Below are 26,202 nucleotides of genomic sequence, written 5' to 3' on the forward strand. Positions count from 1 at the left end.
ATTTTATTTTATATCTTCTTATTAATGGTATGTTGTACATACAAGCTACGTTTAATTTAAAATGATGTAATCTCAAAATTGAGAATGTAATACTAAAAATATCAATATAATAATGGTGAAATAACATTAAATCAGTGTAATATATTATATAACATACATTAATCTATGGGACATTTCCAAAATAGAGTAAAATGAAATTGGTATACAACCAAGAAACCCCATTTTTGGGTTGCAGGTACCTATAGGCACGAGTGTAAGTAAAGGTAAATAAAAAATGATGTTTTAGGTTATAATTGTACCTAAAATAACTATGTGATCCGTAAAATAAAGAATTCTTATATATTAGTGGAATTCTATGAGCATTATCTTCTAAGTGCATGCAATACATCCCAATTCCCAATTATAAAATTCTTTGACATAAAATATCTCAGAAACTGGTGGTTTAAACATAAAATGACTTATTTATATTTCGTGGTCATCTAAGTGGCTTCTATCTATTTACAAAGGTTTTAAGGAGTGACTGAGATTTCGGAACAAAATCAAAATGGTAGCTGGCCATAAGCCATGCTCCATACTAAAAATCTTCGAACCCCTTTACACTTATCTAAATCATACTAACTACGCTTATCTAGTAAGTACCTATATCGCAGATAGAATAAAAGTGAAAAAATATATTATTCAGTTATGCCAGATTGAAATTTGTTACTTATAAACATTTTTGTCATATTATTTAACAGGAACATTTTAATTTTGTCTGACTATAAGTGTCTAAATCAAAATACTTAGCAAGATCGAATTTTCCCAAAAAATTAAAGTTCATTTTTTAAAAAATAACTCCGTAATTTATCTAAGGCTTTATACCTATGAGATATTTTGTTTTTCTCTTCTTTTGGTAGTTCAGCATAAGTTTTATCATAGCCATCAGGTTGAAAAATGCAGTCCCATCCAAAATCTCTGCTACCTCTTGGAAACACAATTTCACCTTTAGTGATACCTTGAAAAAGCACCACTTCTGAATCATCACTAAAACCAGAACAATATGCAAAAGTACAAACCGCTTCAGCAGATTTGTCTTCCCATCCAGTTAGCATTTTGTGCAAGCCTTCTGGTTTTATTTTATCTAAAAACCATTTAATATATGGCCCAGGCAGACCACCCAGTGCATTGAAACATAGGCTTGTGTCTTCAATAAAAACTGGCCTTTTCATTCGGCGGGCCGCTTCTTGACACTTCTTTATAGATACCTCATCTATTTCACCCTGTAACTCGGGCAAATCTAACATATGATTTACTACTTCAAATGGGAAATTATTGCCCAATATAGCCCGAACCTCTTCCAATTTTTTCACATTTCCCGTAACAAAAGTGAGCGTCCTATGACTCATTTTTAGCATATATTTTTACTGCAAAATATGGCAGTAACTTTTTACTGGTTAGAATATTTTTACTAGTTCTAAGGTACTTCGTCTCGGCTCGGATAAGCTACTGCTGAACCAAGAGAATATGACCACTAGGTACGTTTTTGCTGAATCTACAAGATGAGAAGACCGTAGGAAAGTCTTATCTCCAAGTTATTTTTTTTTTACGTATCTTTTCAAATTTCACAATCCACAATCCAACTTAGTTTTATAAAGAAAATTTCGAAATTCGAATTTTCAATTGTATTGTAGGTACTTTGTTTTTTTTATTTTGATTTGATTTTGACATTTTAGCCAAAGATTATAATCAAACTGAAACTAGCAATTTTTAAATGTATTTTACGGCCCTGGATATCAGTCTTTTTAAGGCCTATTACGTTAGATGTAGATTACTCTATGCCTTAAGCTCTGGTTTCCTCCAAAAGCGGTGCCATCATGTAGCGGCCATAATACAGCGGTGAATGACGTCACTAGAACGTTTTCTATGTAAACAATATGGCGCGGTTTCCTAGATAACGGTAATTGACACCGTAACGTCAATAAGCGGTACCGCCATTTGCATGACGGCCGTCTTGGCGGTGTCGAAGTGTCTGTCAACGTTTTTTTCATAGCGGTGAAGGTATTTTCAAGCGTAATATTAATTTGCGTGCCATTTTAAAATATTTTTTGTTCAAAATGAGTTTCATTAACTGGACCAGCGAGGATGATGAAATTTCAATTGATTTTGTGCGGTTTCATGATGTGCATGATGGATATATATAATGTAAAACATAAAGAATAGACTATTTTCGTCTTCTGATGATTGTTCATCTTCCAAATATACGAGTAACGCTAAATCAAGTTCGTCCATTTTCAACCATTGAAACGTACTTTGTGGTCTGTTCACCATAATAAAACGGTCAATGCAGTCTCGAACATTCCACATGTTTACGGCCGTCTTTTTGCGGTCATCATATTGCGTCCGTTTAAAACCGGCACCGCTGTTGGAGGAAACCAGAGCTTTACTGCCTGGCCCAGAATAGGAGCCGTTTCATGTTTGTGGCAAACAACATACACCAAGCATCGGCAAACACTGCAGAGTACTTTTTGTACCTACACAGTGTTTGGCTTGCAGCCAACCGGATTGGATGACAAGCGCCGGCAACCATACGCAAATACCCGTCCACACGATTGCCAGTGATTGTTGTTTGCCACAAGCATGAAGCGCGTCCATAATTTTCTCATTTCTCTTTTTGTAGGCGACAAGGCGACTGTGAGTGCGATTGGTACTCTGTGATGATGATGACTGTCAAATTCTGCTTTTTGTGATCAGTGAATGAACTGTGATCTTGTTTGATATTTTCTCGAAAATAAAGCTTTTTATTGCTTTATTCTATCGCCGCGTTGAAAGCTTTTGTCTCTAAAGTGCTTATCGTGCTAAAGAAAATAAATAAATTATACAAAAATGCCTAGTCAGGAAGTTGTGACCACTAAAGTTGTGGTTCATCCACTTGTACTGCTGAGTGTTGTGGATCATTTTAACCGAATGGGCAAAATTGGTAATCAGAAACGTGTTGTCGGCGTACTCCTTGGATGCTGGAGAGCTAAGGGAGTTCTGGATGTCTCAAATAGTTTTGCAGGTAAATAAATAATGCATCCAAAACTAGATTTTAAAAACCAATTTTGAAGTTTAGGAGCAAAAGTACCTGCAGCGATTTTTATTGTAAAAACAGTTCACTTCAACATCTAAAGTACTTTTACACCTTTGCGGTAGCAAAGAGCTATCGCAAAGGTGTAAAAGTGCTCAAAAACTTAGAGACTTACTTAGGCTTAAAGTTATTCAGGCAGTCTTATACCATGATGATACAATTTTAGTAGTACAAGTGGTATATTCGTTACCAGTAAGCATAGACGTATAGGTTAAACAAATATTTATTGATAAAATGAGATTTTTTTTCAAAATTTATATGAAATTATTACTAATTATTTACAGTTCCCTTTGATGAAGATGATAAAGATAAATCTGTCTGGTTCCTGGACCATGATTATTTGGAAAACATGTATGGGATGTTCAAGAAAGTGAATGCCCGTGAGAAAGTAGTAGGCTGGTACCACACTGGGCCCAAGTTGCACCAGAATGATGTTGCAATCAATGAGCTCATCAGGCGTTACTGCCCTAACTCTGTCCTAGTCATCATTGATGCCAAGCCTAAAGATTTAGGGTTGCCAACTGAAGCTTATCAAGCAGTTGAAGAAGTACATGATGATGGCAGCCCTACAACTAGGACATTTGAACATGTGCCCAGTGAAATAGGTGCAGAAGAAGCTGAAGAAGTTGGTGTAGAACATCTTTTAAGAGATATTAAAGATACTACTGTGGGAAGTCTCTCTCAGCGAGTTACAAACCAGCTGCTTGGCCTAAGAGGCCTTCACTCTCAATTAAGTGAAATCAGAGATTACCTTGTTCAAGTTGGCCAGGGATCTTTGCCAATGAACCATCAGATCATATACCAATTGCAGGACATATTCAATCTTCTTCCAGACATTGCTAGTGACAACTTTGTTGATAACCTCTATATTAAAACCAATGATCAATCCCTTGTAGTATATTTAGCAGCATTAGTAAGATCTATCATAGCCTTGCACAACCTGATCAATAATAAAATAACGAACAGAGATGCAGAAGAAGGAAAGAAAGATGAGTCCAAGGACAAGAAAGAAAAGAAAGATGACAAAGAAGAGAAAAAAACAGATGAGAAAACAAAAGAGAAGAAAGAAAAAGACGAAAAGAAGAAGTAATTTTAATTAGTAAATCTTCATTAACTTAAGTTGTTTGTAATGCTGAATTATTTTAATAAATTGTATTTACTAATTTATTCACAACTGTTTGTCATTGTATGATGCAAGGTACTTCATACTTATCAGACTACACTACTAATCAATAATTTTTATTTGTTTTGTTTTATACCTACTTTGTTTTTTAGTGATTTTATATAAAACAAAAAGAAAGTCTTCACATTTAAAACTTAATCAAAATATTATGTTTTGTCCATACTGATAGAGATCACTTTGATGATTTGTACAATAATGCAAGCAAGTAGCATAAAATAATATCTCTTATCAAATTGTCATACATCAACTTATTGATCAATTCCGATCATAAATACTAGTATATTGTATATGGGTCGTACCAAAACCAATCATCATGTTCAATATGATACTTGGTCATGTTACTATCTATCTTTGAATATTTGTGATAAGATTGACTCGTTATCTGTATATTGGTGATAAATAATCTTGAACATTGATAAAAGTATTGCAGTGTTCATTTTATGTTGGTGTGATAATGTATATCCGGGGATGTTTTCCAAATATAAGTGGGATTTCAAAGGAATAAGTGCATCCAACTTCCGAAATGGCGGATCGAATCCAAATATCAGTAAGTAAGTTTTTATTTGTCCTGATCGAATTTCGGCTACAGTAGCCAATCTGCACAGAGATAAGTAATCTGCGTAGATGGGTACAAGTTTGTAGATACACTCTATTCTTTCACTATCTTAGCTCGATGGGGCGGCAATCTGACAGATCTGAGAGAAATTAAGCGTGGGCCGCCGCTTTTTACGTACTCTATGGCATGGGGAAACACTGGCAACTTCTTACTGTCAGGCTAGTACTAAAAAAACCATAAAAACCCAAGACCTATTTTTGAAGCTAAGACTTCATTGTCTGTTGTACGAGCAAGTTATTGAGACAAACCAGACATTTAATTTCTAAGAAAAATTATTATATAAACCAAGTTATTTAGACAAACCAGACATTTAATTTCTAAGAAAAATTATTATATAAACAATGTATAAGAATAAATGCTGGAATTGCCTCAAATGATGTTGATTTTGTAACAGACAAAATAACATGAACATTGACATAAATTACCCACTTAATAAGTATATTGGATTTCTTAAAAATTTGGATTGGAGTATTAATTAAAAAAACACATTTCGCCTTTCGAGCCTTTCTAAAAGTCTTCTTTGTGTCCTGGGGCTCCTCCATGGCCTAAGAATAAGAAGGCCTTGTTCTTAATGTGATGCTTGTAAGCGCTTGACTGCTTGTCTTAGCTCATTAAAAAACATAGGTAGGTACCTCTACTTATTGTTTTACCGTTATTTTTCAGGACTATGTCTGGATAAAACCAGAAAAACAATCTGAATTCGATGTACCTATTGCTGTAAAAGTGCTCAATAGTTCTGGAGGTAAAATACAAGTGAGAGACGACAATGGCGAAGTATTCACCACAGCTGTTACTAATGTCATCAAACCATTACACTCGACCTCCATAACAAGTGTTGAAGACATGATAACCCTAGGTGAGCTTCAGGAACACACGATACTACGAAACCTGCATATTCGGTACAGTCAGCAACTGATATACGTAAGTGCTGTTTGTTTTGTTACTAGAAGATGCTAAGTTTTTTGAAAATCCCATCCTTTGATTTCCCGTGGCAAAAGTAGCCTATATCTATCCCCCTGATGTAAGCTATCTTTGTGCCAATTAATTACATCAAACCAATTTAACGGATGGGGCGACAGACACACTTTCCAAAGTAATGCTAAAAATACGTAGGTACTTACTAATTAAATACTTTACCAGAAGAGTGCCAATGGGACCCTAACACTAAAACTGCGCTGTCTGTACGTCCGTCCGTCTGTCTGTCAGCGGGATGTATCTCGTGAACCGTAATAGGTAGAGACCTGAAATTTTCATAGAATGTTTATTTCTGTTGCCGCTTTAACAACAAATACAAAAAATTCAAAATTGCCGCCAAGTTAAAAAAGTTTTTTTACGACGGCACTAAATACCAGTTAGTACAGCGCGTCAAAAAGTTTGACGCCAAAAATATATAAGGTAGGTAGCTAGGTTTTTATTATAGTTGTAATCTTTTTAATTTCAGACGTATACAGGAACTATGTTAATAGCAATAAATCCATACGAAATATTACCAATATACACAATGGACCAAATACATTTTTATCAAGATAGTAATGTAAGAGATATACCGCCTCACATATTCGCCATCGGGAATGACTCATACAGAGAATTGTTAGAGACATCGTCGAATCAATGCGTGGTAATAAGGTGCATATAATTCATAGCTGCCTTTGTTTGTATTACTTTATGTTAGGAGAAATGTAAATAATTTTTAATTAGAATTCGATGGGAGATATGCAATAGATTTCCCATTCTTCGCCAGGTCGGCGGCTGTAACGGTGCCCTATCCCAACCTCTGTCGGATGAGGCTAGGGCACTGTTACGGCTGTACAAGAAGGCCTTACGCAAATAAGTGGTTAAGTATATAATGTGGCCTTACGGAGTGGCATTTTCCAAATGGAAAAAACTCCCAAAAATCAAGAATAAAAAAAAATAAAAAATCTTATAGTGGCAGATATGGGATGCCCCGCACACTCGCACAGCCGCAGCGCTCCCGCTGCGGGTGAGCGCGAGTGACGTGTGGGTGTGCGGACCTCATGCTCCGATTGTTCAATCTGTTGCGTAGGTACTATACTTGATGATGGTTCCGTAACTCAAAAGGAAAAACGGAACCCTTATAGGATCTCTTTGTTGTCCGTCCGTCCTCGGTGCGCGAGTCTGACTCACAGTTGGCCGGTTTTATAGTAGAAGACTGCAGTAGGTACTGCATAATATCTAAACTAATAACTTTTTACGAGCCCAATACTTAGTGAAATTTCTATCACCAAAGGTTCTTCTTCCTTCCTGGGCTTTTCCGCACTTAGACGCAGCCGCGAATCACACCCTGCGACGCGCCCCGCAACAGATAGCGAGACCCCTATCGCCAAAGTTTTTGACAAATATTGTACTTAATAGATCGTTGCAATTCTTTGAATCCGATTTAAAACATGGCCTCCAAACGCGTATTACGTTGGTAGGTTACTATACTATTTTGTCTGTTATACTTCAGCGGAGAAAGTGGTGCTGGAAAGACTGAAAGTACCAAATTGCTTCTACAATATCTCGCAGCTGCAAGCGGTAAACATTCGTGGATCGAACAACAGATTCAAGAAACAAATCCTATATTAGAAGCTTTCGGAAACGCGAAGACTGTAAAAAATGATAATTCATCGCGATTCGGGAAATACATAAACATCTACTTTAGTCGCAAAGGAGTTATTGAAGGTGGGAACATTGATCAGTATTTGTTGGAAAAATCGCGAATCGTGGGACAAAATAAAGGAGAAAGAAACTATCACATATTTTATTCACTTGTAACAGGATTGTCTGCCGATGAAAAAAAGAGGTTGGAACTTGGGCAACCGGCAGATTATGGATATCTCAACTCGGGAAATATGTTAACTTGTGATGGTCGAAATGATGCTCTTGAGTTTTCAGACATAAGATCCGCATTTAAGGTCCTTACTTTTTCTGACAGCGATGTTTGGGATATATTCAGTCTTCTTGCTGCGATACTACATTTAGGAAACTTGAAATTCAAATCTTTTAATATAAGTAACATTGAATCTTCCGAAGTGGCAGATGCTGTCAATGCAAACAGGATTTCGTCTCTCCTAGGAGTCAATAAAGCAAGGTTCTGTGAAGCACTAACCCGGAAAACATTGATCGCTCATGGCGATAAAATTGTATCTACCCTCTCAGTGGTGCAAGCTAAAGAAGGTCGCGATGCGCTTGTAAAAGCCATTTATGGCCACATTTTCGAATACGTAGTAGAAATGATAAATAAAACACTGCATAAAGATCAACAACTTTCTAGTGGTTCAGTTGGAATACTGGATATTTTTGGTTTTGAGAACTTCGAGTCGAATAGTTTTGAACAACTGTGCATTAATTATGCCAATGAAAACTTGCAACAATTCTTTGTGAAACATATTTTCAAACTTGAACAAGAACAATACGAGAAGGAAGGGATAACGTGGACGAATATTAACTACGTTGATAACCAAGAAAATCTTGATCTTATAGGTCAGAAACCCATGAATTTGCTTTCTCTTATTGACGAAGAGTCAAGGTTTCCGAAAGGTACAGATCTCACGCTGCTTTCTAAACTACACAGTAATCACAGCAATAAAAACTGTTATATTACTCCGAAATCAACACACGAACATAAATTTGGCGTAAAACACTTCGCTGGAGATGTGTTTTATGAAGTAAACGGTATGTATGATATACTTTTCAAATGTAGGTACCTACCTACTTAATATTTTTTCCTTAGTTTTGATGCTTACTATAAAACGATAAATTTCAGGCTTTTTGGACAAAAACAGAGACATGTTGACTGCAGATGTTAAAGAAATGATATGGGATTCCAGTAACTCGTTTTTAAAAAAATTGTTTCCAATTGACACTGTTACACCTCAAAGTGGAAGTCGGAAAGTGGTCTCTTTGAGTCATCAATTTAAGACCTCACTTGAAGCGCTAATGAAGACCTTATATGGATGCCATCCATTCTTCGTTCGTTGTATAAAACCTAACGAGCTTAAAAAGCCTCGAGTATGTTAAAATTATTTATCAATCCATTCTTAGGATTAAAAATTCTTATATAGTTTTAACTATTCATATGTTTTAGATTTTGGATCGAGCTTTGTGTGTTCGGCAACTTCGTTACGCAGGATTGATGGAGACTGCAAAGATCCGACAGGCAGGTTATCCCATTCGATATTCGTACTCAGAGTTTGTACACCGTTATCGACTCGTGACTCCAGGTATACCACCAGCAGAGAAAGCAGATTGCAAGCAAGCTACTAAAATAATTTGCAGCAACGTTCTTAAGGATCCAGAGTACCGATTGGGGCACACAAAAGTATTTCTCAAAGATCATCATGACGCTTTACTAGAAGAACTGCGCCATAAGGTTCTAATCACAGCGGTGATAAAGGTACAAGCAAATGGTAGAAGGTTTATCTATCGCAACAGATATTTACGATTAAAACATGCTGCAATTGTTGTTCAGAAGCACTTCCGAGCCCGTGGTTTCAGGCACAAATTCCTGGTCATGAGGAGAGGATATCTACGTTTACAGGCTGTCATCAAATCTAGAGAACTGCGCAAAACTTTCATTAACTTAAAACAATTCTTTAAAAAACTTCAAGCACAGTCCAGAGGTTACCTTGTAAGAAGATTAGTCCACGAAAAGGGTCATATTATAAAAGCAAAACTACTACAATTACACAAAGATAAGGCGAATCATTCTGGGAATCTTAAAAGTGCCGAGGATGAATTCGAGAAGAAATTCACAGAATTTATGGCGTCGATTTGGATAGCCAAAGATGTAGTTGCTGAGAATGTGCAGAATACTACTATTATAGATGACAGATACGTTGATGATGTATTTGGTTTCTTGAAAGATACTGCAACTCCAGCTGGCACAGTGCGGGGAACTGGCTTTGGAATGGTAAACGATTTCTCATACTCATTTCAAATCTAGATTGATTTTTCTCATCTTAAAGAATAATGACAAAATTTAACTGAGCAGCGTTAGTAACATTTGAATTAAGCATATGATTTATAAAAATACATGATTTTATAGCAATTGCTTTTGTGATAATAGCATTCACTCTTTTTTTAGACATCAGCGCCCAAGCCAGAATTATCAACCATTATACCGTTACCACAAGGACCAGAGGAGGAACAGTTTGATGAGTTTAACTTTAAAAAGTTTGCTGCCACTTATTTTATAGGAAATATAAGCAATCAATATTCAAAAAAGCCATTGAAACATTCGCTTCTGGATTTACCCTCTCCGATTGATAAAATGGCATCACAAGCTATATGGATTACAATATTGAGATTCATGGGAGATATGTCAGAACCTAAATATGTAGATGATAAAACAGATAATGTTCCGGTTATGACAAAATTGTGTGATACAGTTGGCCGAGCTTTCAAGAAGAGCAAAGAATTTGAAGTAAGCAACAGGTGAAATTAAATTAGTTTTCAATTTTCAACATTGTTTTTAACGAATGTATTTTATTTTGTTTTGAGGAACTAATGCCAAAAGACAACTATCAAGGTAATAGTAAATTGATACAGAGAACTCTGAAACGGCAAACTAAATTAAATGATGATTTTATGAAAAATTTGATAAATGACGATTTGACAAATGAAATGTACAGCATTTGGTTGAATTCTCGGCGTAGCACAAATTTAGAAAAACTGCACTTTATTATTGGCCACGGGATTATTAGGAAAGAATTACGGTAAGTATTGCATGAAACTATTTAGTATGTAGAAATCATTTATTTTTCTATAAAATATAATGTTATGTATTTTCAGGGATGAAATTTTTGCACAGTTATGTAAACAACTTACAAACAACCCTTCAAAAGCGTCATATGCACGAGGCTGGATATTGTTCTCCTTATGTGTCGGGTGTTTCCCACCTTCTGAAAGATTAATAAAATATCTGCGGTCATTTATTCGTGAAGGACCTCCTGGATATGCGCCATATTGCGAGGGAAGACTTGTAAGAACATTTAAAAATGGACCTCGAACTCAACCACCTAGCTGGTTAGAATTACAAGCTACTAAAACGAGGAACCCGATTTTATTAACCGTGACTCTAATGGACGAGTCGATGAAAACCGTTCAGTCCGATTCGGCCACTACAGCCGAAGAGGTTTGTCAACAAATAGGTGATAATATTGGATTGGCAGACTCATTCGGATTTTCACTGTACATAACTTTATATGACAAAGTGCTTTCATTGGGAAGTGAGGGAGAACATATTATGGATGCTGTATCTCAATGTGAACAATTTGCTAAAGAACAAGGGACCTCTGAAAAACATGCCCCCTGGAGACTATTCTTCAGAAAAGAAGTTTTTACACCTTGGCATAATCCTGTGGACGATCCCGTGGCTACAAATTTAATATATCACCAAGTAGTCAAAGGCGTAAAGTTTGGGGAATATAGGTGTAGTACGGAAAAGGATCTGGCAATTATAGCAGCACAACAACATTACATTGAATATGGACCGCGCATAGATCCAAACGTGTTAAGAAAAGTTATTGTTAATTACATACCAAATCAATTTATACAGTCAAACGATGTAGCTCTGACGAAATGGGAACATCTTGTTACTAAAGCATTTGAAACATCTACATCTATACAGACATCAGTAGATCCTTTACGATGCAAAGAAGATATTGTTATATTTGCAAAATTAAAATGGCCAATGATGTTCTCAAGATTCTTTGAATCTATTAAACTAAAAGGAGAGACAATAAATAAGGATATTGTTATTATTGCAGTAAATTGGACTGGAATTTATATCGTGGATCAGTCAGAGCATATACTTCTTGAAATGTCGTACCCTGAAGTCACTTATGTTGCTTATGACGATGAAAAAGACTATGACAATATTGGAAGAGTAACTATTAGAACAATACAACAAGAAGAATTTGTATTCCAAAGCGTGGATGCGAGTGAGATGAGCTCACTTATCATATATCTCATGGATGGTTTAAAAAGGCGTTCGATTTACGTTATAACACAAAGTGAGTCGCAAGGATTTAGTGAAGCGGCGTCATTTTTGCAATACAAAAAAGGTGAACTTATTACCCTTTTACAAGATGCTACCGGAGAAACACTAATGAACGCAACGTGGGGCTATGGAGAATGCAACAATCAGGAAGGACTTTTTCCTACCGAGCAAGTGTATATTTTACCAACATTGTCAATGCCTCCCGCTTCAATATTAGAAGTATTCAAAAAAGGAAATATAAACAATAACGAAAAAATGAAATCCAAATATAGCACAATACAAAGGAAGCGAATGCACACTTTAGAAAAATATGCAAAAGAACATTTTAGAGAAAATTATGATACTAATTCTACCATATCGAGACATGCAACGCTAACTACCGCGAAAAGAGCCGTAGCGGGTGACCTTTGGGCCCATACTCGCGAACCAATGAGACAACCACTGCTGAAAAAAATTTTTAATGACGAAAAATTATCAAAAGCAGCGGTAGCGTCATTCTTTGCTATTCTAAAGTATATGGGTGACATGCCAAGTCCGAAAGCAAGATCGGTTACCGAATATACTGATGAAATATTTAGGTCGGCTATGTCCGAACCTAGTTTGCGAGATGAGATTTACTGTCAGATAATGAAGCAATTAACAAATAACAGGATACAGTTGAGTGAAGAGAGAGGGTGGGAATTGATGTGGCTTATTACTGGTGTTTTTGCTTGCGGTCAAGTGTTGGTTAAAGAAGTAGTAGAATTTTTAAAGACCAGACCCCATCCCATAGCCAAAGATTGCTTGAAACGGTTATTCAAGATACAAAGAGGTGGGCCACGTATGTACGCTCCATACGTGGTGGAAGTTGAAGCGATTCAACATAGGAGTATGCAGATATACCACAAAGTTTATTTCCCCGACGATACCGACGAAGCGTTTGAAGTTGATTCATCCACAAAAGCGAGGGAACTTTGTGAGCAAATAACGGGGCGCTTAAATCTTAAAAACAGTGATGGATTTAGTCTTTTCGTGAAAATTGTGGACAAAGTATTTTCCGTCCCCGAAAGTTATTATTTCTTTGATTTCATTCATGAACTTGTGGAGTGGATGAAGCAAACGCGTCCTGGACGTTCAGGTATTAGATTACAATTTTCAAATTCTAAAATTAACGTTATGCCATTAAATATTTTAGAGAATACTAATTTAATATTTCTTATTTTCAGCAGGCAGTCAACTGCAAATGAACTACCAAATATTTTTCATGAAAAAGCTCTGGATCAATACAGTGCCTGGAAAGGATAAGAATGCAGACCAAATATTCTACTTCCCTCAGGAATTGCCTAAATATTTGCGTGGCTATCACAAAACCTCCAAGCATGATTTATCTGAATTAGCTGCCCTGGTCTATAGAGCAAGATATGGTAGTAACCAGTCCCTTCTGCCCCAAATCACGCAAATGCTAGAAGAGTTCATTCCATCGGATATGATAAGAATTCAGTCAAATTCAAACTGGAAGTCTGCAATTTCTGCAGCATACTTAAAACATGGGCCAATTTCTGAGGAAGAGGCAAAGGAACAATTTTTGAAGAGAATCTACCAACTTCCAACATTTGGCACAGCCTTTTTTGAAGTAAAGCAAACTTCTGATCCATCATATCCTGAAATGGTTGTTATTGGTATTAATAAAAATGGAGTTAGCGTGATTCATCCGCAAAGTCGAGTAAGTATAATATTAAAAAAGATAGACATATTAAGTATTATAAAATTAATGTTTTATGTTCGATGCGTTTGTGCCTCGTTCATTTGATTGAGTTTAAACTTTGTACAGTAATGATTGATTGTTTTCGACACTTGCATGAAGGTTTCAGATATAGTACATAGGTACTACAATGTGGTGTGCGAGTCGCATTGCAATGTAGGCTAGTATTAGTTACTATGCATTAGCTAGTAATTCCAATTATTGTTGCAAGTCCAAAAAAAATATTTAAGTAGTTACCTGTTTTGTTTTGTTTTAGGATTTGTTAGTAACGTATCCATTTTCTCAAATTTCCAACTGGTCTTCGGGTAACACGTTTTTCCATATGACGATGGGAAGCTTTCTCCGTGGGATAAAGATCCTCTGCGAAACTTCCTTGGGGTATAAAATGGATGACCTAATATCATCCTACATTTCTGTATTGCGTCAGGCAATGAAACAAAAACGAGCGATCTAAAACTTTATTTAAAAAAATCATAACTATGTTAAAATGTTGTTTGTTAATAAAAAATTAAAGTTTTAATTGGAAATATTATTTTACCTATAAATACCGCGAACAGGACACAGGGACAGCCCAGCATCATTTTTAGGGTTCATAATATAGTCTCCGCTGTCCGTCTGTCTGTCTGTCAGCGGACTGTATCTACTGAGCCATAATGTGGAAGCGACGGGCCTGCCCGCGAAATTCAAATTTAATTTGGTTTTTCGCAATTTGTAAACTAATACAACAACAGGGTCCAGTTAAAAGTGGACCTTTTAAGTAAAGATTTTTATATAAGCCTGTGAAAATGATACTTCCATTGTCGCAAGTACAAAACCATAAGCCTACGTTGTCGTATTAGTTTACAAATTGCGAAAAACCAAATTAAATTTGAATTTCGCGGGCAGGCCCGTTTCATGCCCCAAAAAGGACAGAGTTGAAACAGTGTGTACCTATTTCTGTAATCTGTGTTGATTGATAAAACATGGATAAAACAATAAAAAATAAGAGCCTGTCCAGAAAGCGCGATTTGCGCGCGTGTCCACTCGCGCGTTTTGATTTGTATTGCGTCCAGATGCGGCGAAATCACTCGCGTTTCACGCGCGCATGTGATGAGACGGCTTTAGGCCAGTTATAAACATGGACTCGGATAAAGCGGTTCTGTTGTGGCTTGCATACCGTCGATGGAGACGTCGTAAACGAAGAGAAAGTCGACGATTTAACGTGCATCCCATTCTACGCGACAGAATGACGCATAGTATGTTTATAACTTTATACCCAAAACTCAGAGAATATAGTGAAAAGTTTTTCAACTACTTTCGGATGTCAGTAGCATCGTTTGATGATTTACTAGAAATTATCAAAGAAGATTTGACTCCTTGTCAAAATTATGTGGTACGGGATACTGTTTCTGCAGAAGAAAAACTCGTGATTACTTTGAGGTAATATTTTTTATAGCTTTAGTAAGTATAAACTAAGACCTAATTAACAAAAATAAAGAATTTGAACAAAATTAACAAAAATTAGGAATCATTCTTATATAGGTAGGTACTTAATATTGAATTTAATTATCGTAAAGTTCCATTAATTCAGATTCATTGGAATCTTGTGTAGATGCCGGTGATGGGGTTTTGTAGCTAGACGTCATTGGTGGTCGTGAAGCAGTACAATAACCTCGATTGTAAGTCGAAAAGGTTGCAGGTGGAAACGAAGATGTTGAAGGGTCTGTTGCGGTATACCCTGTTTCTCCAAAATAATCTCTCTGTCCACGTTGAGTCATTCCTGTTTGGTAATGATATTGTGACGAAGGTTGGTAGTCGGAACGAGCAGCTGCAGGTTTAAGGCACAGTACTTGTTGAGCTTGAAGTACTTTCATTAATTCAATTTTTGTTTGAAGTCTGTGTTCCTCTGGTACTTTAAGAAGCTCTTTGTGTAAGGACAAACAAAATAGTTTGTCATCATCTGACTCCGTTTGGTTTAATGTCTGTGGCTGATTTCCAGATGCTAAATTTGTTTTTATGATGGAAAGAAATTCTTCGTCGGCTGCATTTAGTTTTTTCTTCTTTTTCGCCTGACTACGTGGAGGTCTCATTACATCTTCCCCATCGCCCGAAAACTCCTGTTCTTCAACTGCAACAGACGCGGTGTTGATATTACTCTCAGTTATTTTATTCCGTGTCGATCTTTCGAGGAACATCAAACGTTCAAAATAAATATATTTGGCTTTGCTGGAGGCTCCTGATCCAGACGGTGTGGTTTTCTTCTTCTTCATTTCTCTTACAAAGCCATCACGCAACCCTTTCCACTTCTTCTGCAATAAAGTACCTGTAAACAATAAAAAGATTGGAATAAAATAATAATTCTTATGTAACTTTTTTTTCAGATATTTGGCTACAGGATGTTATTTTGCGGACCTGCATTATGCCTACAGATTAGGAAAGTCTACAGTTATCGAAATAGTACAGAAAACCTGTTACGTCATATGGAACAAACTGCAAAATATAGTAATGAGAGAACCAACGAAAGCTGAATAGGAAGAAATTTCGAAACAATTTCAAAAATACACAAATTTTCCAAATTGCATCGGCGCCATTGACGGCAAGCATATCCGTATTATAAAACCTAACGATTCTGGATCTCTTTTTTATAACTATAAGAGTTATTTTTCAACTGTTTTGTTGGCCGTATGCGATGCAAATTATTGTTTTATTGCAGTGGACATAGGCGCATATGGAAAAAGTAATGACTCCACAATTTTTAAAGACTCTATTTTATATAAAAAACTTGTCGAGAAAACTTTAGATATCCCAGATCCAAAGCCAATATCGCAAACAGATACAACCCCCTTACCTCATGTCATAGTAGGAGATGAGGCGTTTAGTCTGTCTGAAAATATAATGCGCCCTTATTGCGGTAAATCTCTAACAACCAAAAAAAGAATTTTCAACTATCGCTTATCCAGGGCCCGGCGCTACATTGAATGTTGCTTTGGCATCTTGGTAAATAAATGGAGAATATTTCATAGACCGTTGAATGTGGACATAAAATTTGCAGAAAACATCATTAAGGCTTGTTGTGTTCTCCATAACTACGTAAGGTTAAGGGATGGCTACAGGTATGATCACACTCTCTACGAAACATCTCTGATTAATTTGAACACTGAGGCAGTGAGGCCTAATGCGAGATCATTGAATGTAAGAGATAGATTTGCTGATTATTTTGCTAACGAAGACAAACTCCCTTGGCAAGATAAAATGATATAGCTTATTACTGTAAAATCTATGCAAGGAATAATATTATTTAATAAAGTATTATTTACTTACCTAAAGTTTTTTTTTTCTCCTCGGAATCACCAGCTTCACAAAAAATTTCTACTATTTCTTCCCAGTTCCTACGTTTAATGATTCTATTAGAATAATCTGATGATTCCATATCCCATATAGCTACCCTTTTCTCAATTTCGTCGATAAAAAGTTCTGTGTCAAAGTTATCACGCTCCATTTTGAACCGAATACGTCCACTCGCCACGGACACGCGCGTAGTACTGGACGCAGCAATGGCGCCGAAGTATCTCGATATGCGCGGCACACGCGCGTAAAACGCGCGAGTCGAGAGTCCCGCTCATTGCAAGCGTTTTACGCGCGTGTGAGGTAACGCGCGAGGGCATCTGCACGGGATGTATGTAGCTCTAGTATCTCGAGAACGCGCGAGTGCTTACGCGCGAGTTGACACGCGCGCAAATCGCGCTTTCTGGACAGGCTCTAAACCAAGATGGCGAATTTCGAAAGGACCGCTATGCAAATTAAAAACTACATAGTCCATGTACGTAGTGTTATATTATTTTGTAAGATATTACGGAACCCCCTCTGTGTGCGAGACCGACTTGCACTCAAGGTGGAAGCGACGGGCCTGCCCGCGAAATTCAAATTTAATTTGGTTTTTTCGCATTTTTTAAACTAATACGACAACGTAGGCGGCATTTTCAATTGCGACAATGGCAGTAACTATCATCCTCACAGGTTTATATAAAAATCTTTACTTGAAAGGGTTCAGTTTAAGAAATTAGCTGCAGTATCGACTAATGTGTCAGAATTAGTCGATACTATAGCTAATTTCTTCGTAATAATTATATCGGAGATAAGTTTTGAAAGGAATTTTTAATAATCTGCATGGATGATGGAACGTAGATTTTGTAAGGATTTTGTAAATATACTGACAACGCTGTTTGGTCATGATAAATGACAATTGACATTGACCATTGACGTTTTACTTTTCAAATGGTCAAAAGTCAAAACAACCCAGTACCCACGTTTTTTGTGATTATTTGAGACGAAAAAGTTTACTGATACTTGCACCTTTCGTTTCCAAATTATTAATTACAAAAAGCATCTTATTAATAGCCGCAGCATTGCCTAACTTTATTAAGAATTTTAAAGATGAATTCGAATGTTCCTAAGATTGCATTAGAACATGGCTTGGATTTGGGGTTTGTGTTATAATTTTACCAAGTGTTCAAAACACTAATAATAATTTACAAATAAACAACATTTGGCTTTAAAATAGAATAAAATTATAGGTAGGTACCTAACCATCTCTTATCTGATTTTACAGGCAACTATGCACAACTGGCTCAATATTGCATATCAATGAAGAGTATGAAGATCTAGATTATGAGGAAGAATTAGAGAACAGCGAATCGTGCGTCTTGAAGAATATTAGATCTGATTATATCGGAGAACCAGTGAAATGTTTCGAAGAATTTTCTAAACATTTTAAACCTTTAGATGATAAGGGTTATGTAAAAAAAAAGATTTTAGAGGAAGGCGGAGGGGTGTCCTTAAATAAAGAATGCACAGTTTCTGTGGCTTTTACAGGATATTGGGAAAATGAACTAGAGCCATTTTACTTCACAAAATCTAATAAACCCTTGGTAAGAATGGCATATTCATTTTCATAAGTAAATAATACAAGTGTAAATTAAAAATTTATAACACCCCCGACAAGTGAAGGTTACAGTAACTAGAAAAGACCGAAAAGACCTGATAACTTTCAAACGGCTGAACTGATTTTCTTGGACTACTCCGCGCCTACTATCTAAAGTATCTGAGTTTTCCAAAACATCATTTTCAAATAAATAATTATGTATTTAGGCAACGTCCATCTTGACAGCTCTACATTTGTCAATTGACATAATATTAAGAACCTAACGGTTATCTAACCTTCTTTTCTACAAGAAAACTAGAAAAGAGCTGATAACTCTTAAACGGCTGAACCAATTTTTTTGGATTATAGCTAAGAACACTCTCGATCAAGCCACCTTTCAAACAAAAAAAACTAAATTAAAATCGGTTCATTCGTTTAGGCGCTACGATGCCACAGACAGATACACAGATACACACGTCAAACTTATAACACCCCTCTTTTTGGGTTGGGGGTTAAAAATACTTTTACAACAAACACACACACACACAAATGTCAATTTTATTCCTGTGTGATGTGTTAGCCTTTAAGTAAAACATCAATTTTCTTTTTTTTTCAGGTAGTAAATCTCAGTGAAAATGGTTTATTACCAGGCCTTCAAATGGCCATAGAATCTATGTTAGTAGGTGAACTGGCAGTGTTCCTGTTATCCTATCATGTTATGTATGGAAAATTGGGGGTCCCACCACGGATAAAACCAGAATCAGATTGCATCTTCTATGTACAATTAATAAAAAGCATTATTAATCCAAAAGATGGGTAAGCTAAGCCTTATTCATATAAAAAAACAATTCTTGTATATATCTTAATATGCAAACCTATATACATACACAGACTGCTAAAATCATAACCCTTCCTTTTGGCTTTGCGTACTGGACGGATCAGGCTGAAATTTGGCATGAAGATAGCTATTTTACATATTAAGAAAGGATTTTTTTAAATTCTACCCCTAAGGGGATAAAATAGGGATATATGTAGTCTAAGTGGATGAAGGCGCGGGCATAATAGTATAATCATCATTACCATTTCAATCTATCACCAGCCCATTATTTGTCACTGATCACCTCACAAAATGAGGAAGATTTAAGACATAGTTCAATAATTATGCTGTCCAAGTGCATATTGGCTGACTTTGCACTCCTTTGATAACATTGTGGAGAACTTTCAGGCATGCATATTTCATTACAATGTTTTCCTTCACGTCAAAGCACATTTGATAGCATGCACAGCATATTTGATTGCTTAAAATGTACTAACTGAAAAGTTACAAGGTGTGCGTCTGGTCTTGAACCCATATCCCTGATTAGGAGTCTGATGTCTTAGTATTAAAATATTAAAGACATTGATTATTCATTTCAATATTTAGAATAATCGCAAGATATAGATTCTATTGTTTTTTTAGTGGAACTAAAAATAAAATTATTAAATTTTGAACTGTGTTTATGTATTTTTTGTACAACTGAATTGTGATTTCAGGGAAATTGATTTTAAGGAACCTAACATGTTTGACAGAGTTCGCAAGAAGGCAACAATGTTATACAGCTCAGGTGCAACATTATTTAAAACGAAAAATTATCCAGCTGCAATAAAGCTGTTTAATAAAAGTGTCAACATGCTCCATAAATGTAGACTCGCTGATGAGGCGGAGGAAAACAAACAAGTTAAACTATTGATAAAGTTATATATCAATTTAGCAATAAGCTACAACAAAACTAAACAACCATTGAAAGCATGCATAGCATGTAATGAACTGAATAGGTTGAATAGTCTTTGGAATAATCCAAAAGTTCTCTTCCAGAATGCCAAGGCACTTAGAATGATTGGCCAATTTGATGAAGCCCAAAGGAGACTTAAAAGAGCTTTGAAACTTAATCCAAGTAATGAAGAACTGTTAGAAGAAATGGCATTAATCAATAGATTAAAAGACTCTTACAGTCAAACCAGTCTAGTAGCAAGTAGAATGATGGACTCTATGCCTCATGTAATTACTGATGAGTTCAAAACTGAGGTAGATAACTTGATAAAAAGCTTTAAAGAGAATGTTAATATATGTAAACTGACTTTGCCAGGAAATCTAAATACAGCAGAAATGGAGTATATAAAAGAAGCTTGTCTCAGGGAAAATTTGTTTTGTAATAAAATACAGAAAGATTATTTACTAGATAAACATGAAAATGATTTAGAATCCAATGAAGAGTTGTTCACATAACTTTTTAACCGACTTCCGAAAAGGAGGTGGACCCATTTCAGCCTATTTTTTTTTTTAATTTATGTACATGAATTTTTTGATTTATGAACTGAGAATAGAATAATATATTGAACTTCGGATCCCTACTCTGTAATCCTGATGCTGAAAGGTACTGACCTAAGCCATGGAGATTCGGGAATTTCTGACATTGAATTAATATTTTAGGTATCAAGCAACAGCTTCTCAAACTGATGATGCAGGGTATAGTACTGCTAAGACAAAGAGATTCAGGAACTGTTCCTGGTGAAATGATATTGTAAATGCCAAAGCATAGAGTTGAGTTACTAAATTCTAAGTCCCAATTCTTTAATTCTGATGCTGCAAGGTACTGAACTCCTAAGCTCTGTGGATTTGGAAAATTTTGCTGTTCAGATAATATGTTAGGTACCCAGCAATGACTACTTACACTAAAAAGCTCCAAAAAAAACTGACTTCCATTACAAAGTAAAAAATAATTTTTGTTTTTTAAGTGGTTTTGGGTGTCAGTTTTTTTAATAATTTTGTTTTCTTTGACTATTAATATTTGTGTACAATAAAAATCAAGACGAGTTTTTGTTTTGTACTCATTTCTATAATATTATGACCTATCACTTTAAGTTACCTTCAAACTACGGAAATATAAATAATATACATTATATAAATATCGCTCACCCTACTTTTAAATATCACTGTTCACACTTAGAAGTTAGATGTAATACTTAAGAGGGCTCTCTCCGTCACTCGTTTCATACCATTTCATACAATCGTAGTTCCAATTTCATTTGAATACTAAGCAACCAAAGTCCATGAAATTTTGCAGACATATTCTAGAAACTAATATCTATGTCTGTGGTTTTCCAGATTTCTGTTAAAATATTCGGTTTCAAAGTTACGCGGTCTTAAAATTTTCATACAAATCTTTGAGCCCCTGTAATTTTAAAACTACATATTTTTAGAAAAATTTAAAACACCACAGACACAGATATTAGTTTTTAGAATATGTCTGTAAAATTTCATGGACGTTGGTTGCTTAATATTCAAATGAAATTGGAACTACGATTGTATGAAATGGTATAAAACGAGTGACGGAGAGAGCCCTGTTAATTACATCTAAGTGTGATACTTATATTACATCTAAGTGTGACCAGTGACATTTAAAAGTAGGGTGAGCGATATTTATATATTATATTATATCGTAGTTTGAAATCAACTTTAGAATGCTTCATTTATTCAAGATTCTGATATGACATCAACAAGTTTAACTAAGCTGAAAGTGGAAAATAGGCTTCAAGATAAAATTCCCTAAATTTTAGGTACTTAGGCCAGTGAAACCTTTCAAATGGACGTTATAAGTATAATTCTCTATCTAGGTATTATTTTTGGAAAACTTGAAAACATTAAGCACTTGAAATTAACATTTTCAATCATTAATACGAATTCTAAGTAGGAATAGTGATTTGCAAACAAACTTTGCTAAATGCGCAAATATCGAGGAAGTGGGTTCAACGATGAGACGATTTCTACCGCGCAGGATTGGGATAGGTTGACCAAGAGCCTCTTGCAGTGGCATTGCAAGAGTGTACCTACCTGTATGATTATTCATTGGTAGGTAAAGAAAAACGCAAATTTAACAATGCAAAGTTTATTGCATAATGTTATAAAGCTAATCTGACTACAATTTTGTTGGAACAATATTACCAATAGTCTTCAAAATGCAACATTCACCAAATGCACATTAATATTAATCATTATCTTATTTTAAATCTACCATCAATAATTACACATACATATTATAATTTATATCTTAGGGGCATCAGTTTTGTGTTGGAAGGTTTAAGAGAACATTTTGGCCTTGGGGAAGGTAAGTTACATTTCGTGATTTCGATAGCTGGTATGCAATGTCTTCCGCGGCCTCAATACGTCTCAGCTCCACCAGACCTTCACCGGCTGCTCCGAACGATTTTGCGAGCAGCACAGCTGCTTGGGCATCACCCTCGGCAGTAATAATGGCAGCTTTCTTCTGTTGTTCAGCCTTTTCTACAAGGAATCTAGCCTTTTCAGCATCCTGCTGTGCCACTTGTTTTAATTCAACAGCTTGCGTGAATTCCTTGCCGAAAGTTAAATGTGTGATTGAAATGTCATCTAATATTAATCCAAACTGGCCAGCTCTTTCAGTCAAGCCCTCGCTAACCTTTTGTGAAACAATCTGTAATAAAAAAGAATATTATTTAATGCAATCTTTGTAGGTTTTTTAACTGAATGATGTCAACGGGACCCTTTTACTAAGCCTCTACTATCCTGTCCCTTAGTCCACCCATCTATCCGTCAGCAGGCTGCATTTTGTGAACCACAATAGGTAGAGTTGAAATTTTCACAGAATGTGTATTTCTATTGTCACTATCAACAACTAATAAAAATGACATGTCTGAATGGGCCCCCTGAAGAAGCAATATCTTCACTATGAAGTGTTAGTCACATTTAAGGTTCTAAAAAATCCTGATCAGTGGTTTCTTATATCAAAAAGGTATGTATAGTGAAAATTTTAAAGGTTATAATATGTACTTCTCTCTGTGTAATCAGTTCTCCAGCATCAAACTGTGCAACCACAGCTTTTAGCACTTCAGCTGTGATAGATGGCAGCACTCTCTCATCATAGTCGATACCAAGGATTGTGTAGATTCTTGGCAGCTGATCTGGCACTGGTCTGAACAGGATACGCAGTGTGATGTTTACATTTTGAAGATCTGAAATTAAAGAGATTTTCTACATAAAAATTGCAGGGAATTGTCCTCCATTCCATTGGAAAGACAGTGGTGATAGCCTAGTGGTTAACACTTCAGCCTCCTATTTGGGAGATCCAGGGTTTGATTCTGAGCATGCCTCCTCTCTCTCTCTCTCTCTCTTGTAACCTCTAACTTATCAGAGATAACGACATTTTAAGCAATCACTTGCATTAATGATGGAAAATATTGTGAGAAAACCTACATGCCTAAGAGTCTTCCATAATGTTCAGAAAGGTGTGTCTGCCAATCTGCTCTTAGCCAAAGTAGTGGACTATGGCCTAAAGCATTTACATTTTAAGAGGAAACCCGTGCTCAAATAGGTTGGTGATGGATTGAGATGATTAAGATTAATGGAACTACCATATTTTCCAATGTTAAAAAGCAGCCTATTGCAGCATGCAAGCTAGGAATAATTTTCAATTTCAAGTTTGCTAAGACAGTTAACTCATCAAAAGGTAACAAACAGACAGACAAAATAAAAGCTTACTATACAAATGCACAATAATTTAAATAGCAATAAATAAGGGGTTCAAGTATTCAAAAATCATCCAAAATTTACTCATAGATAAGATAGAGTTCATATCCAAAGTAAAGGATATGTATTTATTATTTATCTTTATCCTTGACCAGTTGTGACTGAAATATTATTTTTTACCTTTACTTCCTGTTACTGTAGGCACATTCCGAGGTCTAGATCTGATGTCAAACATAATGGGCTTCTGAACCCATGGAATGAAGAAGTGGGTTCCTTCACCAACAACTAAGTTTTTGACACCAGCAAATCTGTCAAATATTACTGCTCGATGGCCTCCATCCACTGGAAACATGAAAAAATATGGGTCATAAACATTCTGCTATGAAACAGTACCATAATGACAGATAATGCACAGCTGAAGCAGTGTATACAGAAACTTGAAATTTAGCATGGACATTTTTTTGTAACATAGACCTGCACCACTAAATAACATTAAATCCACATGGAAATGTCACAGGGATTGGTTAGTAACTAAAACTAAAATATAATTATTTCAAGAGCTGTTGTGTAGCCTTTTCAGTGCTGGTATATCTCTCTCTTTTATTATGACTGGCTGTTTGCCCGAGAACTTGCTTGGAAATTGGAATATTAAGCTAAAAAAATTAGAGGTAACTGGCAATGATAAACTAGATAATTATGTAAGAATACCATTATATAAAGCTGAGTTAACAACTCCACCAACTAGGGCTACGCCTAGACCCACTTGACCAACACGATTGAAAAGCTGTGCAGCCATATCTGAAAAAAAAAAACAATGTTTTTCAATAGAATAGAATAGAATAGTTTTTTATTCAACTAAACTTTTACAAGTGCTTTTGAATCGTCAAATAATTTACCACTGGTTCGGAAAGCTGTTCCCACCGAGAAGAACCAGCAAAAACTCGGCGGTTGCTCTTTTCAATTGTTCAATTTACAATAATATTCCATACTATACAAGCAATTCCAGCCCCGCGCATTGCTGGAGCGAGTCAAATCCATGCTTTTTTATCATTTATATAATCTTCGATTGTGTAATATTATGCTTTTGCCAGGAGCATACTTATGGATTTTTTAAACTTTTGTAAAGGCAAGTCTAATATTGACTGGAATTTTATTATAAAATATTACACTCATTCCCACAAATGATTTTCCCACTTTTCTGATTTCCAATAGGAAAAGTACAATGTACATACTACATAGTCATACAGTATAAACCTTTGCCTATAAACAAATGGAATTTTTATGGTATTTGTTGCACAATTTTCACACTTCTTTTCGTGATACCTACCAATTTATTTAATTACGTTAATTCGCAATGAAATAAATAAAATTAATAGCAGATAGCACAAATACAGAAAGATAAGCTATTATTTCATGGAAGGATACATTTATTTCTAATTTTAATGTTCGACATAACCTCAAATATTTGGGATTACATTTTCCCATTCTTTTTACGCGTAAAACAATGATCTTAAATGCTTACCTTACAATTATTAGGTGCTTATTTGTTTTTTCACAGTCTAACTATGTTTATTATCACGCGAAAACTATGAAAAACGAATACGGCATTTAAATCGGCTCACGTAAGACCACAAACAATAGAGTAAAAAGTTAGTCCTACTCTATGGTTAGGAGTTAGCCATAGACTATCGTAGATCTTTTTTTTTGTATTCAACTGTCCTGGATACAAGTTTTTCAAGACAGTACCTGTGGAGTACAAACTAGTTTTTTTTAGTATATATACGGCATTGGATCAGAGGACACGTGCTGTAAATGGTAATTTATGCTTTTTGGACAAGATGACACTTTGATACATTTATGTTTTGATGGCACTATTTTAAGGCCCATAGACTAAATAACCACAGACTAATGACCAAGAACTGTGACGGGTAACTTTAGAATCATGTCCAACATTAAAAAAAGAAACTAACCCAATATCATTGTCATTAAAAATAAATATTTTAATGATTATTTTTAATGATTATGAGCTGTTGCAGCATTTTAATTTTAAATTCTAATACTTGATCTATTGCATTTAAAAAGTTAAATTATTATTACTCAGCGGGGATGGA

General features: G+C 35.6%; 6 protein-coding genes across 7 annotated transcripts; 3 read left to right on the plus strand and 3 right to left on the minus strand.

Annotated features, from left to right (window-relative positions):
- Positions 1-149: 149 nt before the first annotated feature.
- Positions 150-1,697, minus strand: LOC123868244 (inosine triphosphate pyrophosphatase). Its single transcript, XM_045910685.1, has one exon. The coding sequence runs from the start codon at positions 1,392-1,394 to the stop codon at positions 810-812; it is 585 nt and encodes a 194-aa protein (XP_045766641.1). The 5' UTR covers positions 1,395-1,697; the 3' UTR covers positions 150-809.
- Positions 1,698-2,671: 974 nt separating this feature from the next.
- On the plus strand, positions 2,672-4,273 carry LOC123868236 (26S proteasome non-ATPase regulatory subunit 7). Its single transcript, XM_045910673.1, has 2 exons — positions 2,672-3,037; positions 3,391-4,273. Exons 1-2 carry the CDS (start codon positions 2,863-2,865, stop codon positions 4,194-4,196), a joined length of 981 nt encoding a protein of 326 aa, XP_045766629.1. The 5' UTR covers positions 2,672-2,862; the 3' UTR covers positions 4,197-4,273.
- Positions 4,274-4,454: 181 nt separating this feature from the next.
- On the plus strand, positions 4,455-14,169 carry LOC123868193 (myosin-VIIa-like). Its single transcript, XM_045910606.1, has 11 exons — positions 4,455-4,836; positions 5,569-5,826; positions 6,347-6,531; positions 7,373-8,580; positions 8,672-8,916; positions 8,993-9,817; positions 9,992-10,330; positions 10,408-10,622; positions 10,699-13,025; positions 13,114-13,610; positions 13,906-14,169. The coding sequence occupies exons 1-11, from the start codon at positions 4,813-4,815 to the stop codon at positions 14,101-14,103; spliced, it is 6,321 nt and encodes a 2,106-aa protein (XP_045766562.1). The 5' UTR covers positions 4,455-4,812; the 3' UTR covers positions 14,104-14,169.
- A 467-nt stretch (positions 14,170-14,636) lies between these two features.
- LOC123865529 lies at positions 14,637-17,390 on the minus strand. Of its 2 annotated transcripts, XM_045906619.1 has the most exons (3): positions 17,145-17,390; positions 16,950-17,102; positions 14,637-15,951 (listed from the first exon to the last, which is right to left on the minus strand). In XM_045906619.1, the coding sequence occupies exons 2-3, from the start codon at positions 17,056-17,058 to the stop codon at positions 15,191-15,193; spliced, it is 870 nt and encodes a 289-aa protein (XP_045762575.1). In that variant the 5' UTR covers positions 17,059-17,102; positions 17,145-17,390; the 3' UTR covers positions 14,637-15,190. The 2 variants fall into 2 exon arrangements, with proteins under 2 accessions (XP_045762575.1, XP_045762566.1); XM_045906610.1 differs by having other exon boundaries at positions 16,950-17,390.
- Positions 17,391-17,888: 498 nt separating this feature from the next.
- Positions 17,889-21,332, plus strand: LOC123864450 (inactive peptidyl-prolyl cis-trans isomerase shutdown-like). Its single transcript, XM_045904887.1, has 4 exons — positions 17,889-18,112; positions 18,238-18,556; positions 19,166-19,365; positions 20,083-21,332. The coding sequence occupies exons 1-4, from the start codon at positions 18,063-18,065 to the stop codon at positions 20,813-20,815; spliced, it is 1,302 nt and encodes a 433-aa protein (XP_045760843.1). The 5' UTR covers positions 17,889-18,062; the 3' UTR covers positions 20,816-21,332.
- Positions 21,333-22,459: 1,127 nt separating this feature from the next.
- LOC123864455 (protein l(2)37Cc) lies at positions 22,460-25,757 on the minus strand. Its single transcript, XM_045904901.1, has 5 exons — positions 25,614-25,757; positions 24,800-24,889; positions 24,272-24,433; positions 23,396-23,577; positions 22,460-23,039 (listed from the first exon to the last, which is right to left on the minus strand). The coding sequence occupies exons 2-5, from the start codon at positions 24,885-24,887 to the stop codon at positions 22,647-22,649; spliced, it is 825 nt and encodes a 274-aa protein (XP_045760857.1). The 5' UTR covers positions 24,888-24,889; positions 25,614-25,757; the 3' UTR covers positions 22,460-22,646.
- Positions 25,758-26,202: the final 445 nt, after the last annotated feature.

The sequence above is a fragment of the Maniola jurtina genome, chromosome 1, assembly GCF_905333055.1.
Source record: "Maniola jurtina chromosome 1, ilManJurt1.1, whole genome shotgun sequence".
Classification (NCBI taxonomy): Eukaryota; Metazoa; Arthropoda; class Insecta; order Lepidoptera; family Nymphalidae; genus Maniola; species Maniola jurtina.

Bases quoted from the DNA above. Each gene is read 5' to 3' on its own strand.
- LOC123868244 (XM_045910685.1), bottom strand. From the start codon at position 1,394: ATGCTAAAAATGAGTCATAGGACGCTCACTTTTGTTACGGGAAATGTG.
- LOC123868236 (XM_045910673.1), top strand. From the start codon at position 2,863: ATGCCTAGTCAGGAAGTTGTGACCACTAAAGTTGTGGTTCATCCACTT. The intron at 3,038-3,390 runs GTAAATAAATAA...AATTATTTACAG, and splicing joins TGTCTCAAATAGTTTTGCAG to TTCCCTTTGATGAAGATGAT.
- LOC123868193 (XM_045910606.1), top strand. From the start codon at position 4,813: ATGGCGGATCGAATCCAAATATCA. The intron at 6,532-7,372 runs GTGCATATAATT...GTTATACTTCAG, and splicing joins AATCAATGCGTGGTAATAAG to CGGAGAAAGTGGTGCTGGAA. The intron at 9,818-9,991 runs GTAAACGATTTC...CTCTTTTTTTAG, and splicing joins GGGGAACTGGCTTTGGAATG to ACATCAGCGCCCAAGCCAGA.
- LOC123865529 (XM_045906610.1), bottom strand. From the start codon at position 17,127: ATGGAGCGTGATAACTTTGACACAGAACTTTTTATCGACGAAATTGAG. The intron at 15,952-16,949 runs GTAAGTAAATAA...TATTGTTTACAG, and splicing joins GGAGAAAAAAAAAACTTTAG to GTACTTTATTGCAGAAGAAG.
- LOC123864450 (XM_045904887.1), top strand. From the start codon at position 18,063: ATGAATTCGAATGTTCCTAAGATTGCATTAGAACATGGCTTGGATTTG. The intron at 18,113-18,237 runs GTTTGTGTTATA...CTGATTTTACAG, and splicing joins GAACATGGCTTGGATTTGGG to GCAACTATGCACAACTGGCT. The intron at 19,366-20,082 runs GTAAGCTAAGCC...TTGTGATTTCAG, and splicing joins ATTATTAATCCAAAAGATGG to GGAAATTGATTTTAAGGAAC.
- LOC123864455 (XM_045904901.1), bottom strand. From the start codon at position 24,887: ATGGCTGCACAGCTTTTCAATCGTGTTGGTCAAGTGGGTCTAGGCGTA. The intron at 23,578-24,271 runs GTAAAAAATAAT...CTTTAATTTCAG, and splicing joins TACAGTAACAGGAAGTAAAG to ATCTTCAAAATGTAAACATC. The intron at 23,040-23,395 runs GTACATATTATA...TTTTTATTACAG, and splicing joins AACTGATTACACAGAGAGAA to ATTGTTTCACAAAAGGTTAG.